Source organism: Aquarana catesbeiana, linkage group LG12, assembly GCF_042186555.1.
Source record: "Aquarana catesbeiana isolate 2022-GZ linkage group LG12, ASM4218655v1, whole genome shotgun sequence".
Lineage (NCBI taxonomy): Eukaryota > Metazoa > Chordata > Amphibia > Anura > Ranidae > Aquarana > Aquarana catesbeiana.
Window position 1 is genome coordinate 90651611 of NC_133335.1, and position 18318 is coordinate 90669928.

Below are 18318 nucleotides of genomic sequence, written 5' to 3' on the forward strand. Positions count from 1 at the left end.
GGTTTTAAACATGCCTGTTTTATCTTAAATGGACATTTCTACTTTTTCTAATGTCACCCCAAAAATTGTTATACAACAAACATGTTGGTTTGTTTTAAAAACCTTTTCAAAATGCACATGTGATTGTGCAGGTATTAAAAAGATTGTTAATCAAGAATGTGTGGATAATTGTCTCAACGCTCCAACACTTTTGTGGTGCTCTAATTGCTGCTTTCTGTGACAACGGGGGTTATTTCCTAAGGGCAAATCCACTTTGCACTACAAGTTCAGTTTCAAGTGCACTTGTAGTGCAAAGTGTATTTGCCTTTAGTAAATAACACCCAACAGTGCTTTGTAAGGTTACAAAATCGCACCATTTTCAGGACTCCACACATTTCTGTCAGGGTCAGCTAAAACAAACACAAGCAGTAAATGTCACCAAAGATTTGCGTAATGTTTTTTTTTATTTGATAAAGGTTTCACACATTGTCTGGCATATTGATAGCCCCCCTACCCGCAAAGAATTCAAAGTATCTTAGCCAGACATCACGGGCACTCAGGGAGGGCAAGCCAGAACGGCCAGTTTCAAGCGCCGTCAGGTTTGGTTCATTTTGAATTCCGGCTTCAGGCCCAACTGAGCCAGCATAGTTGGCAGAATGTTGCCGTAAAAAGTTGTGTAGAACACAGCACGCCAGGATAATGTTATTCAGTTTGTACTCCGCCATATGTATGGGTGTAAGAAATTGGCGGAACCGGCTGGCCATGATTCCAAACGTGTTTTCCACCACTCTTCTGGCTCTGGCCAGCCTGTAATTAAAAACCCTCTGGTCCGGGGTGAGGGTCCTCATTGGGAATGGCCGCATAAGATGGGCCCCCAGTGCAAAAGCTTCATCTGCAATGAAGACGAATGGGAGTCCTTCCACATTGTCTTCTGGAGGTGGCAAGTCCGAGCTGGCATTCTGGAGATGCCTGTAGAACTCGGTCTGGGCGATGACTCCACCATCGGACATCCGGCTGTTCTTCCCCACATCCACATACAGGAACTCATAAGTAGCCGACACCACTGCCAACATCATAATACTATTGAACCCCTTATAATTATAATAGAACGACCCCGAGTTGGGTGGTGGGATGATGTGGATGTGTTTCCCATCAATTGCCCCTCCGCAGTTAGGAAAGTCCCACCGCTGGGCAAAGTGGGAGGCCATAGTCTGCCATTCCTGTGGCATGGAAGGAAACTGTTGAGGAAAACAAAAAAAAATTAGGCTTTTTGCACATAAACATGGAAAGCAGATTAGACACAAACATTCTTGGCCAACATCAAGATAACATTGATTTATGGGAATTTTTAAAGACCAAAGTATAAGGTACACCTATCATATCCCCCCCCCCCTCCCTCTCATGGGCCATTTCTAACATTATAGGGGGGGGAGCTGTTGGACAGATAACCCTGTCCACTTCATTGAGAGATGAATGCCTAAATAATGTGTATTATAATTATTATAATGTGAAGAACAGCAAGCCTGTGAAGAGCGACCTGAAAAACAGTAACGAACGAACAAGAACACAATGACAAAGTCATGCGGAGCTTGCTTGCACGCACTGAAGAGCAGATACAAACCCACAAGCATAAACTGAACAGCAGAAAACAATCTGAAAACCACGAGTCTGAAAAAGCGCGAATCGTCTCTCACCAAACTTTTACTAACACGAGATTACCAAAAGGAGCCTAAAGGGTGCCGTGCTTGGTTCTGAACTGGCCTTTTCTAGTCTCGTCGTACGTGGTTTACGTCACCGCGTTCTTGGCTATCGGAAATTCCGACAACTTTGTGCGACCATGTGTACGCAAAACAAGTTTGAGCCAACATCCATCGGAAAAAATCCTAGGATTTTGTTGTCGGAATGTCCGATCAATGTCCGACCGTGTACGGGGGGCATAAGAGTGTGGAGGGTATGGGAAACATATCAACATATCCATCTTCAATTGAAAGTGAGGGCCACTGTTCTGAGCAGATCCTTGGTTATATGTATACCCAGCTATTTAAAATGTTGCACACACTTGATGATGCAAACAGGAGCGTGTGGACCAGTTGATTCTAATGCCTGAGAAAAAGTCAAAGGTGTTTAAAGCAGACGGCATTGATGATGGGGCATCATTTAGCAAAGGGCCCACTCTTAGTCCTTTGATATATACATTATTGTGAAGAAGGTTCAAAGGTGCTTAATTGCCAAGGTAAAAGGCCTGAAGGGAAGGGGGCACCTGCGCCTTGTTCTAAAGCAAATGGGGAGAGGGTGTTATTGGTAAATACCCTTGCTGTCGGGAGCAGAATAGAGGAGCCTGACCCACATTAGGTATTTAACTCTAAAGCCAAATTTAGCTATAATTGCCATTCAAGAAAGTCAAAAGCATCTAGAGGACCAACAGTTCTAGTACTGGTATTATATTTTGCACAAAGATGAGTAAATGTTCTTAAAATTCTTTAAGAACCAGGTAGGACCCAAAGGGGAGACAAATCAACAAGTTAATGACAGCAAATGTAAGGAAATTAGCGAAAGCTGTGCACCATGTAGTAACATGGAAACGGATAACAAATTTGTCAGTTAATGTATATATCCTGAAGAAAACAACCCAGTGTCCTCCAGAGAACTGGAGGGTGAATGTCCCATACCCATGAACATAAAAAACAACTTGCAAACTTGTTTGGGTGTTTAGCTAGCTTTATAGGGTACAGAAAAGTGCAAGGAGAGTAGGAGATGCCGAATACTGAAAACAGAGGTTAGGGCACTCAGGGTGTTAAAAGTGTACAAACTTGTTATTTAAGTTGCCTGAAAAAAAAAAAAAAAAAAACAGCTGCAACAGTAAGCAAATAGATCTGCATTGAGTTAAACAGAGGTTCAAGGTAAATTCTGGATGTCCCTCAATAGTTTTACCTGTGTTTGTCCAAAGCTCAAACTGTGTCCCGAGAGCAAGACAAGAACAGTGCAGTCTGGGTGCCCACCGTATATCTCATGGGATAGTTCTAAAATTAAGAGACAGCAGAGGGATTGGGCACAATGATTGTAGTCAAGGTATTGCTACATTGCTATATTTATCAAACACCTTTGACATCTCAATAGAGAAAAAAAGGCCCTTTACACCTTCCAGGAAACCGAATACCTTTTAATGAAGCAGAGAGGGGGAAAGAGGAAAATTGAGAGTCTCTATTTTTATTGCTCAGTTTTGTGAAAGGTTTGTTATAGTCCTAATTGTTTTACCAACTTTGATAATAGTGTGTCAAGACAAAAAATAATTTGCACCGTTACCATTTCAGAGTACATCAATGAAGAAAAATAAAAGTGAACGGGAAGATCTTGGTGTGATTTTGTATGGCATACAGCAGGAGTTGGCTCGTCTGCAGATGGGCTTAGAAAAACATCATGATAAATACGCCCAGGTTTCCACCCTACGTAGACAAGTAGAAGAAGATCTGGAAGCTATTAGAAACCTCTACAAGACCACTCATCAGTCTAATGATGCAGAGCGTAAGAAGGGTCAGTATATAAATTTATGGTTATACAGCTTTTTCCTTTCACAAAAAAGTATATACTTATTTCTAGAGACTCTTTCTGTTAAAAAAAACTATAAATTAATGCAAGTATAAAGTGCGGTTATTTAGAGGTGCATACACCTGCAGCAGCTTTCAAAAGACTGTAACTCTGGTCACATCTATAGCAGTCCAGGCTCACAAATCTGAAGTATTTCTTTATAGTGTCAACCTTCCTTTACTGCCTTGCACACATTTCTATTAGCTAGTAAGGTGACATGGAATTTTATAGATAGGCAACTCCTATCCTCATATTGATTAGTGGTTCCAAACTAATAACTACGGCAGTAGGGAACAGACACAAAAGATACACTCCGCATCTTTCCAAATAACTGTTCTGCCTTATTATGACACAATTGAAGGTTTTAATACACATGATTACGTAGGTATCACATTAATATTACAATTGTACGTTTATGGTAACAAGGGGCGTAACATAGGCAGACTAATTCTAATCAGGACACGAAAGAATGCAAACATGTAATGAAAACATTATTAGTGCCCTGTGCACAGTGAGGGCAGTGTGCAATACATACAAAATAGAATACAATTATATACAAAATTTACAAATTTCCTTTACAGTCTCCTCTCTTTTGATCAATATTTTGATCACTAACCATACCTGCTATCAGGTAGTCCTGGCCAAAGAGGCAAAACTCCATTGTGTAGAATATAATAGCTGAGCAGCTTTTTTCATTACAAAATGACTTTTCATTGTGAAAAACAAATGATTGATAAGACATATTTACAGAGTACTGGCTGTACATTCCTGTGACCAGAAGGAACTTCTAGCTTAATTGTTGGCATTCTGACTTATCAGCACTTGTAAACACAGACAATTCTACATAGAATGGAAGACGTACAAAAGACAAATATGACTTCAACACGGCTAAACTACTTTTCAAATCACACACACACTGAGAACGGAAAGTATTCAGACCCCCTAAAATTTTTCACTCTTTGTTATATTGCAGCCAGTTGCTAAAATCATTTAACAAAGAGTGAAAAATTTAAGGGGGTCTGAATACTTTCCGTCCCCACTGTGATATATAGATAGATAGATAATAAATAAATAAATATATATATATATATATATATATATATATATATATATATATATATATATATCTTACAATTAAAGTATTTGAATAAATAGTACCCTAGACTGTGATTCCAAGAGGGAAACAGATTTCTTTAATTTAGTCATTTTTGCAGTGTCCGGATGTTGATCCAGGTGACTTTTCCTTCAAGTTTTGCACAACTGTACATGAAATAGATGCTGTATTGAGTCTCCAAACATCTCTTTATATATAATTGTCTCTTAACAATCCACAAGTCACCTGGCTTTAGTTTTAGATCCTTCCAAACTGTTAGGATCTGGAACTGGGGAGGATCTGGAATTGGTTTCAGTGATGCCTATAGCGTCACTGAAACCCGGGAAATACAACTAACAGACGATCCACGCTGTGCCTGTCTCAACCCAGCCTGTGACACTGGTTACCACCGGCGCCACCAGACAGGACAAGAGACAAGAGCAACGCACTCCAACATATAGGATCGCCCCCTGTGGAGCCCTGCTGCCCACCACACAGCCTACCTGGACGGATCTTTTATCTGATGTGTCTGTATCTACCTTACTCTGAGTGCATTTCAACTTGTAATAAAGTGTATATGTTTCAATACTGCACTTAGGTGGGCGCTGCTTCTCTTCTTTTTTTATCTCCCTCCAAAGGTGAATTCTGCCCTTCAAGCATGCTGCCTCCTGTATTTGTGTCAGTATCTCTCCCCCTGAGGTCATAGACCTATACTCTTTATTCCCCCCCCCCCCCCATTCTCCCCTCCCCCCCATTCTCCCCTCCCCACTTATCCATTTTATCCCTGGACGGACTACTGTTCATCAACCCAGCACTATCCCTGGACTCTTTTTACCATTTGACTGTATTGTTATTTATATATAACTGCTATATAATTGATGTCTTATAAAAGCTATTTTTAATTTCTTAATTTTTTATCAATTTTGTATTACTGAATATCCCTTTGTGTATCGCCGACCCCAATCCACAAGCTGTCTTCCCCTAACGCAACAAAATATTGTAAATTTTCCAACACATAAATGAGTTTGTCAAAAACCTTAAAAGATCAGCAACATTCTCTATGCGATCCGAATGGAGGACTTCAGCTGCTGAGACAAAATATAAGTGGGTGACACACTCCCAAACCAAAGCCCATAGGGCAAGAGTCCAACATCCCCTTAGGGGCTTAAAGTGGTTGTAAACTCTTACAGACCACTTTGTGCTACAGGTAAGCCTATAATAAGGCTTACCTGTAGCTACCCAGGATATCTCCTAAACCTGCACGGTTTAGGAGATATCCCCTGTATTTGCATGTGCCGACATCATTGGCACACGCACACTGACACAAACTGAAGCAATCGCACGTATGTGCCGTTGCTTCAGTGAGTGTGCGGTTACCGCGCGCATGCGTGAGAATGACGTCATCGAAGCTTCGGCCAATCACAGCGCCGGAGCCGCGATACCCGGAAGTAACCCCCGGGAGTGATGGCAGCCACCGGCGCGGTGTACGGGCACTGCAGCAAGGGCTTCCATCTAAGGTGAGTATTACATAATGAGCTAGTATGCTATGTATACTAGCTCATTATGCCTTTGTCTTGCAGGTGTTCGTTTTTTTTCTCAAAGTGGGTTTACAACCACTTTAATAAAATATAAGAAAACATTTAGGCAAAAGTTTTCTAGTTTCTTACTCTACTTTTTCCGCTACATTGTAGACAGTAGGGGAGTGTAAAAAACTTCTAGTAAGGACTCTCCCATAAAAATAGTTCCTCTGTTACTCTCTGTAGATTCTGGCACTCTGTACTTACAAACTACTTCTGATAACACATTTACTGTGGCCTTTGCAGTAGCATTTGCCACTAGACATCCAAAAAACATGTCCATACAGACAAAATGCATACTCGCAAGATCCTGACTTAGGCATCTGGATATATCTTTTTGTAATCTCTGGAAGAAACACCTTTGGTAACAGGTAAAACAAGAAGTGGTATGTTATAAAAAAAAACTGTGGAGAATTCTGGCTCTATCCCATTCTCATTTACTAAGACAGCCATAACTGCTTGTGACTGATGACACGGTCCATGTGTCAAGCTGGAGGGAAAAGAGTGACTGGCAGACATAAAAGATCAATTTTTTCCAAAATCCTGTTTCATAAGAGGTTATCCCCTGTGGACCACTTGTTCTTCTTGTTCTGGGTCCTTAAAGTTAAATTATTAATCTCAGCTATACTGGGCCAGGACTAGGGTGGAATCTGTGAGTTGCACAGAACTAACAAGTGTTCGGGGCTGTAATGCAGCATCCTTAGTCACCTGGTCTGCTTCCATGTGTGAATTTTAATGTTGTTATGGCTACCTCAGCAAGAACCTGGAAGGCTGAAAACAGCCAATCAAATTAACTTAGCATACTTGATTGGTTTACCTGCCGAAGTAAAAACAAACTTCTGGCCCTTCAAATGGAACCAAAAGCTCTCTATATCTAGACTATGTATATAAATATATACTCTTTTCATAGCTCACAGGCTTGCTAAAACATGGAGCTCTGCTTCTTGAGCTGGGGAAAAAGGATCCAATGACTCTGAATACAGAGTATCTTTCTGGGTGATAAACTCGGTATGGGTTTTGCCATCCTCAGTATAAAGCCGGGATCAAATCTACAAAACATTAAATATCTGAGTCTTCAGAGAGTGTGTCCTGTCCTGGGCTCACAGCTGCTGATTCCTATGTCATAAATTTAACACGTGATTTCCTTTTGTCTCCAGCCTCCTCCTCCAATAGAGGCAATAAGGTGGCTGAATCCAAATGTACGCATTTTTCATTGTTAGATTTGTACATAAACAACAATACAAATTCATATTTTGAACCTTTCATTAGACAAACATTTAGTTAGCTGTATATTTGCTGCGCAGAATGTGCGACCATTAAAAATAAAATATTTGACAAAAATAATGTCTGTAACTTTGTCTAATAGCACCTTTGCATAAAGCTACAGCTCTGATATATTGGGGTGAACCCTTCATTACTTGGTCCAGCTTGCATAAATATATTACAATGGCTTGTTCAATGTTTTCTATCATGCTGTTTGTGTAAGAATGTTAGTTTCATGTTTTAAAAAGACAACTTTCTCCTGGCAATATTATAATTTCTCATTGCTTGCTCTGTTGTTAGTTTTAGCTAGATAACACAAGTCCTTAGTTTCCATCTGACATTATTTTCCTGATGTTAAAACATAATAAATTATAACAATACCCTGCGGTCATGCAGAGATGTCCAAAAAAATCCAAAGCATTCTTCTGCTTATACCACTACACTTACAAGGACTTACTAAAATCGCTTACATTTTTCCCATTTGTACACAACACATGCATATCATTCTCTCACTTTATTTTAACTATCTATAATATTTCCTTTGCTTTAAATTCTGCTTTCTTTAATTTGTTCTGATATCCTTTGCATCCCATGTATCCTTCACATTCTGTAGGTTCTATGATCAGACTGGCAGCCATAGTGCTCATCCCATCTTCCCTCTCTGACAACATATAAAGTATTCTGTTTTAACTCTCATTTCTCTGTTTTGACTTTACTAGTTGTAGTGCCTGACCCCAAATTCATCCCACAACTTAACATCAAAATGTCCCTTTCTGTCTAGTGTTAATTGTCACCCTTGATCCATTCTGCTCACATAGATAGCTGTTTCTCTAGCTGTTTACTCTGCATGATTCTTAGTCCCTGCGGACTTTGGTGGTAACCCAGTTACCCATTGTGGATCCCTGTCCACTTTAACCATTAATCTAGGGGCTCTGTATAGGCAGAACCGCACCTTCGGTTCATATATTTTATGGCGCTCCTCTTGTGCTGGGCATTGTTGAGGGTCTCTTACCCTTCATTCCCTTACTTAATTTAATGCCCATAATTACTGACCAGTCTTCTCTCTTCTCTACTTGTGCCTATACCCTCTTGCCTCTAAACTACTTTATCTAGCAGATGTGTACTACATATACCTGTGAACAGCACTATTCTTCCCTTTCTTATCTGTAATACTCCGATGGACAGTAGACAGTGACAACATAACATATAACCACCAATCAATACAGTTCGATTAAGGGGAGTAAAATAAGTACCCTTTGTGCTGAAAATGCCTTACCGATCAAGGAAGTCTGATAACTCAAATGTAAGCAAAATGCTTACCTCAGCAAGCTGATTATCAGAAATTCCCAGATCGTCTCAAGCTCCTAGTTTCAGAATCTCAGGGTCACCTGTAAATCCCCTCCTGGCTGGCTCGCCATCTGACATGGAATTTTATAGATAGGCAACTCCTATTATATTGATTAGTGGTTCCAAATTAATAACTACTGCAGTAGGTAACAGACACAAAAGATACACTCCGCATCCTTCCAAATAACCGTTCTACCTTATTATGACGCAATTGAAGGTTTTTATACATATGATTACGTAGGTATCACAATAATATTACAATTGTACGTTTATGGTAACAAGGGGCGTAACATAGGCAGACTAATTCTAATCAGGACTCGAAAGAATGCAAACATGTAATGAAAACATTATTAGTGCCGTGTGCACAGTGAGGGCAGTGTGCAATACATACATAATAGAATACAATTATATACAGAACTTACAAATTTCCTTTACAGAGGCAACCAGTCATAGTGATGGAAATAAGAAACCGAGACAGCAGAAGCACACTGTACTGTTTATGCAGTGTCCACTATAAACAGGGGTTATAAAGCCACAGCAGGTGCACACAATGAGGGAAACATTCTCAAAAGCAAAGGCACATGTGATCGCAGAGATGTAATGCCTAAAATGGTTGTCTAGACCTCAAATGGGGGCATTTTTGTTACCCTCCGTTTAACGTTTCTCCTTCATTTTCTGTTGGGGACATGGGGTGGCGGCGCTGGGGGTGTCCTGATTCCAAAGACACGGAATTGTGTATAGCTTATTACTGTTCTGATACTTGACATTTGAGTTCACTAGGATAGCTAGGTGGCGGACAGAAAGTTGGTGTATGTGTTCCACTGTGCGTTTATGTGAACTGCTCTACAGGGGTTTACATACACGCGGCCTGAAGGTTCTACACATAGCAATAGAGAGTTGTTCTTAGTCTTCTTATTATTTTATGTTCCGTTTATAGCGGTAATAGTTTGATACCTATTATTATACCGGTTCTCTCCTGTCGACACGTCTCCCGCTGTGTCGCAGAGACTAGTCTTCCACTCCCACTAATAGGTAGCGCATACGTGCGCAAGGCTTTGTATAGCAACAGTTGGATAATTTATTTGTCCTTCCTAGTATTTTTCTTCCTCTTCTCTTAGCTTCACTTCCTTCTTCCCTTCTCTCTCTCCCAGTCCTCCCCACTACTCCTCCTCTGCCTCCCCCCCCCCCCCCCCCCTTATATCTCTCTGAGCATTTTTTTTTTTTTTTTTTTTGCTTGGTATTGGTACGCAGCATGGCCCCCCGGGAATTCCCTCGGGTTCGCGCACACGAGGAGAGATAAAATTTACCTCCCTCAACGTCCGGGGTCTGGCGACACCGGAAAAACGCTCCAGATTACTCTCAAACCTGAAAAAAACACGCTCGCAGGTGGCATTCATTCAAGAAACGCATTTCAAACAGTCGGCAGTTCCCAGACTTCGCAACAGGGATTTTCCCAATGTGTACCACGCTCCCTCCCCTTTGTCAAAATCGAAGGGGGTTAGCATATTGATAGCCAGATCTTTGCCGTGGACACTGTTGGAGGAGAGAGCGGACCCACTTGGGCGCTACCTGCTCTTAAAAGGCAAAATCAGAAATACCACAGTGACCCTGGTCAACGTCTATTTCCCAAATTCTGACCACCTGTCCTTCTTGCGATCACTTATCCCCTTAATCCTAGAATTCCGAGAGGGTTTGTTTCTGATGGGCGGTGATTTTAATTTTGCCCCTGAGCCTCTTCTTGACGTTTCGAGAGGAGCGTCTCACTTGTCCTTCGCCTACCTGAAAAAACTCAAACAGGAATTAATTGGCCTGCAGTTGGTGGATCCCTGGAGGATCATGCACCCGGAGGAGAGGGACTATACCTACTTCTCTGCGGTGCATGGAACATACTCCAGGATAGACTTCTTCCAGATCCAGCATAAAGACCTCCCTTATGTTACTTCATCCCAAATTGATTACATTTCCCTATCTGACCATGCTCCCACACATGTAACCATATGCTGGGACACGGAACTCAGATCCCCCCCAACATGGAAACTAAACGAGTCATTGTTACAAATCCCTGAAGTACGTACAGAGATAAGTAGGGCACTAACCAATTACTTCTCAGAAAACACAGACCGCTTGATGTCCGCAATGACAATATGGGAGGCCCATAAATGTGTAATAAGGGGTGAACTAATCAGGATAGGGGCTGCAAAAAAAAGGGAAAGAACCAAACAGATTGATCTTTTGATATCCCAGGTGCGGTCTCTCGAGCTGCTACACAAGAAGTCTTTGGCCGAAACACACCTCAAGGCTTTATTGAAGGCTAGGGGTGATTTGAAGGACCTTTTGTACTATAAAACGCTACAGAATCTGGCTTGGGCCAGAAGATCTATGTTTGAATTCTCCAATAAGCCAGGTACCATGTTGGCCAGACTCCTTCGTGGCCCGAGACAGCGCACTTACATTCCATCTATAGTGACTTCACAGGGGGCAAAGGTCCATACCTCCAGGGATATAGCCAGCGAATTTGTTGAGTACTACCAACAATTATACAATTTACACAAGGGGGAACCTGTTGGATTATTGGTGGAGAAGGAGAGGTCAGCGGGTGAATACGTCAGGTCCTCGGGTATGCCTACTTTACCAACTGATATAAGTGATGCCTTTGAAGCGGACATTACTCAGGAAGAACTATCGCTAGCCCTGGCACAAACGAAGCCCAGGAAGGCACCGGGGCCGGACGGCTTCACCCTGACCTACTACCAGACTTTTGATCCTAACCTATTGCCACATTTTCTGAAAGCATACAACACATTAAAGGAGGGCAGTACTAACATGGTAGACTCACTAAGGGCATTTATATCACTGATCCCAAAAGAAGGGAAGGATCCCAACTACTGCTGTAATTATCGCCCGATTGCATTGCTTAACGTGGATCTGAAATTATTTTCCAAAATCCTGGCTAACAGAATCCTGCCGCATATCCCACACCTGGTCCACCTAGACCAGGCAGGGTTTGTGCCGCTGAGGGAGTCAAGAGACAACACCATTAGAGTTCTCAATCTCATACATGAAGCGAGATCAGTCAAAAAGCCTTTTCTGCTCCTCTCCACGGACGCGGAGAAGGCTTTCGATAGGGTGGCCTGGCATTTTATGCGGGCCGCCCTGGAACATATTGGTATGGGCCCAAACATGAGAGGCTGGATATCATCTTTGTACTCGACTCCCTCGGCGGCGGTACGGGTCAATGAGTGGCATTCGGAATTCTTTGACATTTCAAATGGGACGAGACAGGGATGCCCCCTGTCCCCACTAATTTTCATTCTGACCCTCGAGCCGTTCATGTGTAGCATCCGAAGGAACCCCAATATAACGGGAATTGCAAAGCCCTCTGGTCATCATAAAATCGCGGCCTTCGCCGACGACCTGATCTTTTTTGTCTCCAACCCACAGATCACTCTGCCCAACATTTTGTCAGCTCTTCGGTTATATGGGGAAACATCAAACTTCAAAGTCAACTGTGCCAAGTCCGCGGTGTTGAATATCACATTACCAGCTAAGGTAGCAACAAACATGAGCAAATCTTTCCCCTTTAGATGGGCGGAGAAATCTATCCGCTACCTGGGGGTGGACATCACCCCAGACTTGGCACACTTGTATACCAGCAACTTCGCACCCCTACTTCAGAGACTTAAGATAGATCTCCAGACGTGGCACAAACTTACCTTGACCTGGTTTGGACGTTGTAACACCCTGAAAATGACGGCCCTACCCCGGATTTTATATATACTTCAAACATTACCGATCCAGTTACCAACTACCTTCTTTAAGCAAATTCAGTCTATCCTCAGAGAGTTTATCTGGTCTCATAAATCCCCCAGAACAAAAATGCAAACACTGACTAAACCCAAAGAAAAGGGGGGCATTGGTCTCCCGGACATCTTTCGATATTACCAAGCGGTTCATTTGGACAGGATCGCTGACTGGCACTGCAACAGAGACTCCAAACAATGGGTAGAAATGGAAATTGAAGACTCCTCTTTGCCCTTACTTCCATCCCCGTGGCTAATGTCAACTCCGCCGGCAGACATGAAATCACACCCGCTAATAGGTGCCACCCTACAGGTGGCGAGGAAAGTATTCCGTACCAAAGACGTGTCACCGTTGCCCTCCCCCATGACTCCTATTATAGGTAACCCGGACTTCTCCCCCGGACTCACAAGCCGCAGATTGAGACAATTGGCGAGTTGTGAAAAACAGTCCCTGGGCGAGATTTGGCCCCAGGGAGAACTCCCAACCGCCTCCACCCTCTCCAGACTCATTGACCCTCCATTAGACAGTCTCAGTACTCTTCAACTTAGACACTACCTGAAGACCCTCCAGAAAATACCCTATGTCCCCCGTAGTCACACTCATCTGGAATCCCTCTGCAAATCGGGGGAACCTATAAGACACACACTGTCATTCTTATACAGTATCCTTACGAGACAAGGGGAGGACTCAACTCCAGAGTTCCTCCTGAAATGGGAAAGGGACCTGGGGACTCAGCTCACCACCCAGCAAAGAGAGAGGGTCTTGGTGTTGGCACACAAGTCATCGATTGCGAGTCATTACCAAGAAGCGGGATACAAAATCCTGACCAGGTGGAACAGAGTCCCATACGTGTTACACAAAATGAACCCGTCGCTGTCGGATAGGTGTTGGAGGTGTGACAGGGAAGCAGGAAGTATGCTTCACGTCTTTTGGTCGTGCCCACTCCTGAGACCCTTCTGGGAGGGGGTGACTTCAACAATCCAAAGTCTGACCTCGGTCGATCTCAGGGATAACCCGGCAGCATGCCTCCTACACCTGACCACGAGACAGATTCAAAAGTACAAGAAAACATTGACAATGCAACTCCTGAACGCAGCAAAAACATGCATTCCGGCGCTCTGGCGGAATCCCCTACCTCCGACCAGGGTCATGTGGTACTCAAAAGTTAACTGTATTTTACGTATGGAGGAACTGACGGCAACCCTACAAAACAAAGAGGAACAATTTATGGAAAAATGGAGACCCTGGAGATATTTTGTTGGCACCGACATATATCTACAGGACATAGCCCAGACACAATCCTTATCTACCTGAGAATAACCCCATGGACCCCACTGAAACAGATATCGGTACACATCCCTCTGGGGCGTGACGGGTGGGACCAAGTTGGGGGCGATGCCGCGACCATGCCTTTATATCCTTTTCTTTCCTGCCCCTTTCTCACCCCATTACACCTCCCCTCCCCTTCCTTCCCCGCTTTTCTCCCCACCTCCCACTCTTTTCTTTTCTGTAGTTTCTTTTGTTCTGACCGCTCACTAATCCAGCCGTGGTGACGGCGATAACAAATATAATGTGAAGATATTTTTTAAGGTGAGCAAGAAACACACACCTGTATAGCAAAAGACATTTCTGTCTCTAAAGGTTTAAATATTATAATATACTTCAAAACTGTTCATAAACAGGTTAAGGTTTATGCAAGGAGGCCCATTTGTAGGCAACCTTGATATAATATGTTTGTAAAGGATATACTTTTGGCTGGAATACATGTATGCTACCATATCTGTTTGGTAAATAACTTGATCTTGGTCTACAGTTTTACTGTATATGATTTAACAATAGGAATATATGGATTAAGTGACCTGCTGTAACCCGAACTGTATTTTTATGCCTTCTGTGTATCAAAATAAAGGAATTTAAAAAAAAAAAAAAAAGGCACATGTGATCCAGCAGTTTCAAAAGATGTAACTGTTTTTGTTCTATATCATAATAGCGATGGGCCAATAGGAATATGAGGCAGACTGACTTGCCAGAAAGCATCAGAGCTTTGCATGTCAGAATTCCTCTTTGGAAAGGGTAGAAAGGGTAGTCTTAAATGGGTAAGTCCTTTTAGATGAACTTAGTCTAAAGTGACAAGCTTAAATCCAGCTAATGCATTTTTAACAGTTACTTCAAATTTCTGGGAGAAAAAAACAGTTTAACCACTTCACGCAAAACGACTTACTCGTACGCCGGTACTTTGACACTAAATACCGGGGTTATGGCAGCAGCTAGTTGCCATAACCCCAGTATTTTCAGGAACATTGTGCGTTTTTCTTTAGGATAAAAGTGGTCTCTGCAGTGGATTTTCTGCGAGATCACTTTTATTGGTTGCGGGAGAGGTGCCCACCCCCCTCCCGCTGCTTACCAGTTGTCTTCGCCGCTTACCAGACCTGCCGGTAGAGGTGGAGACGATCGCGTCCTTTCCCGTGGATGCCTGGCTGCTGAGTGAGGGGAAGATGGCCCCCGCTCGGCTACAAAGCATGGGAGGGTGGAAGCAACGTCAAACGTCACTTCAGCCCATAGCTCTTAACCACATGCCGACCGGCCATAGCTGAAGGACGGCTACAGGGCTGTCGGCTTATTCTGGGTGGGTGTCCATGGACGTCCTCACAGAATCGCGCTCCCCCTGGGGCGTGCACCCGAGAACATCCGTGACCGCCGGGTCCCAGCACGGATCACGGTAAATGGCCGCCGATAACGGCCGTTTACCACGTGATTGTTCTGTCAAATGACGGAGCATCACTTGTAAACAAACCGGCGTCATGTCATGACGCCGGTTCCTCCCTCCCCTCTCTGTACCGATCGGTACAGTGTGAGAGGAGAGAGGGAGAGATCATCTTCAGCACTGTGGGCACTACAGATCCAGCCCACAGCGCTGCTCAGTGCCCATACTCTGCCCATACTCTGCCCATACTCTGCAATACTCTGCAATAAATTTTAACAGAAACAAAGAATTTTTTTTTTTTACCGAATTTTCAGTCTTTTTTGATTTATAGCGCAAAAAATAAAAAACCCAGCGGTGATTAAATACCACCAAAAGAAAGCTCTATTTGTGTGAAAAAAAGGACATTTCAAATGGGTACATTGTTGCATGACTGAGTAATTGTCATTCAAAGTGTGAGAGCATTGAAAGCTGAAAATTGGTGTGGTTAGGAAGGAGGTTTAAGTGCCCTTTGTTCAATTGGTTAAAGGAGATTTTTTTTTTTCTTTTAAAGTGACATTTATTTATTTATTTTTTTTAATTATTTTTATTGCATCTTAGTGTAAGTATGAGATCTGAGGTCTTTTTGACCCTAGATCTCATATTTAAGAGGTCCTGTCATGCTTTTTTCTATTGCAAGGGATGTTTACATTCCTTGTAATAGGAATAAAAGTGACCCAATTTAAAAAAAAAAAAAAAAATTGGGTCACTTTTATTCCTATTACAAGGAATGTAAACATCCCTTGCAATAGAAAAAAGCATGACAGGACCTCTTAAATATGAGATCTAGGGTCAAAAAAGTGACCCAATTTTTTTTTTTTTTAAAAGACTGTGTCAAAATAAAAAGTAAAATAAATAATGAAAAAAAAAAATGTTTTTAAAGCGCCCCGTCTCAACGAGCTCGCGTGCAGAAGCGAACGCATATGTGAGTAGCGTCCGCATATGAAAACCGTGTTCAAACCACACGTGAGGTATCACCGTGTTAGAGCGAGAGCAATAATTTTAGCACTAGACCTCCTCTGTAACTCAAATCTGGTAACCTGTAGAAATTTTTAAACATCGCCTATAGAGATTTTTAAGGGTAAAAGTTTGTCTATATTCCACGAGCAGGCGCAATTTTGAAGTGTGACATGTTGGGTATCAATTTACTCGGTGTAACATTATCTTTCACAATATAAAAAAAAAGTGGGCTAACTTTACTGTTGTCTTATTTTTTAATTAAAAAAAGTGTATTGTTTCCCAAAAAATTGCACTTGTAAGACCGCTGAGCAAATACAGTGTGACAGAAAGTATTGCAACGACCATCACTTTATTCTCTAGGCTGTTAGAAAAAATATATATATAATGTTTGGGGGTTCTAAGTAATTTTCTAGCAAAAAAAAAAATTTAACCTGTAAACCACAAGTGTCAAAAAGAGGCTCGGCCCTTAAATGGTTAAACATCACATAAAAACGATGTCCCTGCTTGTCATTTGTGCTGGCCTGCATGTAAAAATGGTGAAAAATAAAAGGAATTTATTCAATGCATACTTTCATTACAGCTCTTAACTCATACAGTTATCAGAATACAGTATTTCTTTATCCTCGATTTAGGGACAAAAGATGTCAAATAGTCAAGGATAATTATCTGTTCCTGCTAGGGGCAGATGGCTGAACAAGACTGGATAGAGGACTAGGTACAGATATACTAGAGAGTCTCTTGCAGCTCTGAGGTACAAGGAGCACAGGAGTAGGATAGACATCAGTCGTGGGTAGACATGGATGCCGGGGACCCCAATATGCAGGCATGAGTTTTCAGCAGTACTGTGTAGTGCTCAGAAGTGACTCAGGAAAATTTGGATGAACACTGGATTGCACAGAGTAACATCTGAACACTGGATGCATACTGAATGCACAGAGCCACATCAAGCACAGGAATCGGGTTGGAATGCATGAAATCACAGGTATAAATTATGCAGGCTAGAGTGCATTAGGTCACAGAAGTATGGGAGGCTGGGGTTCATAGGGTCACAGGATGCAGGCTGGAGTGCATGGGGTCACGGGAGCACAAGATGCAAGCTTGAATAAATGGGGTCACAGAAGAACAGGATGCAGGCAAGAGTGCATGAAATTACAGGGGACACTTGAGATTGCTTGGAAGATTCGGTGGCGGTTCCAAGAGACACAGGGGATAAGGCTGCTTGTGCATAAATGCATTGCTCAAATTTCGAGCAATACACAAGCTTGCCCCTTCTATTATTAGCTGCAGCACTAGCGGAACCCAGAAGCAGGTAAGTGTGACAAACAAAAAAATCTTGAAGCCGGCCCCTGTATAACCTTGCCTCTACCCAACATGGCTCAATTTTTTGCTAGTGTCTTAGGAGGTTGGGTGCATTTCCTTTATCTCTGTTTTTGCTAGCTGCCTATTAATTCTTTCTTGAATTTCTTAAATCATGATCCTTTGTGCAGCACTGATAAGTTATTTTTCTTGGTGACTTTATTCAAGATTTCCACACTGCTGGTGGAGCTAGTTTGTACTTAGCAGCTAATGTGAATTAGCGTACCCTTAGCAACAGCTATCTGAACCCTGCTGGACTGGAAGATTGCAGGGTTAGCCTGGAATTTGAACTTAGGCACTGTGCTTTGCATTGTGGTTCCTTCCAGACATTCATGTACTGTGTTAGTTAGCCACAGAGTGCGTTTTGAGTCAATAGCCACCTTGCAGCCACCAGTGTGCCCCTGCCTCTGATGATTCACTTAGTGATTAAGTCAGGCAGAAGCACCTGGAGCTACCTCACAATTGTTACTGTTGGATGCTTTATTATATTTCCCACCACTGACAGTTTAATTGATGTAAGGGTTTAGGCTGTGGGAAACAAGCATTAAATCTAACTGGAGTCTTGCACATGTGCACTCTACATTATTTCTTTAACCATTCAGTCTAGAGCAGTGATT

At 42.4% G+C, this 18318-nt stretch overlaps 1 protein-coding gene across 1 annotated transcript in view; it reads left to right on the top strand.

The window, feature by feature from the left end:
- Positions 1-18318, top strand: part of CCDC40 (coiled-coil domain 40 molecular ruler complex subunit) — a 176271-nt gene that overhangs the window by 63903 nt on the left and 94050 nt on the right. The window contains exon 6 of the mRNA XM_073608199.1: positions 3291-3510. Within this exon, the coding sequence (XP_073464300.1) occupies positions 3291-3510 (220 nt within the window). The remainder of the gene's footprint in view (positions 1-3290; positions 3511-18318) is intronic.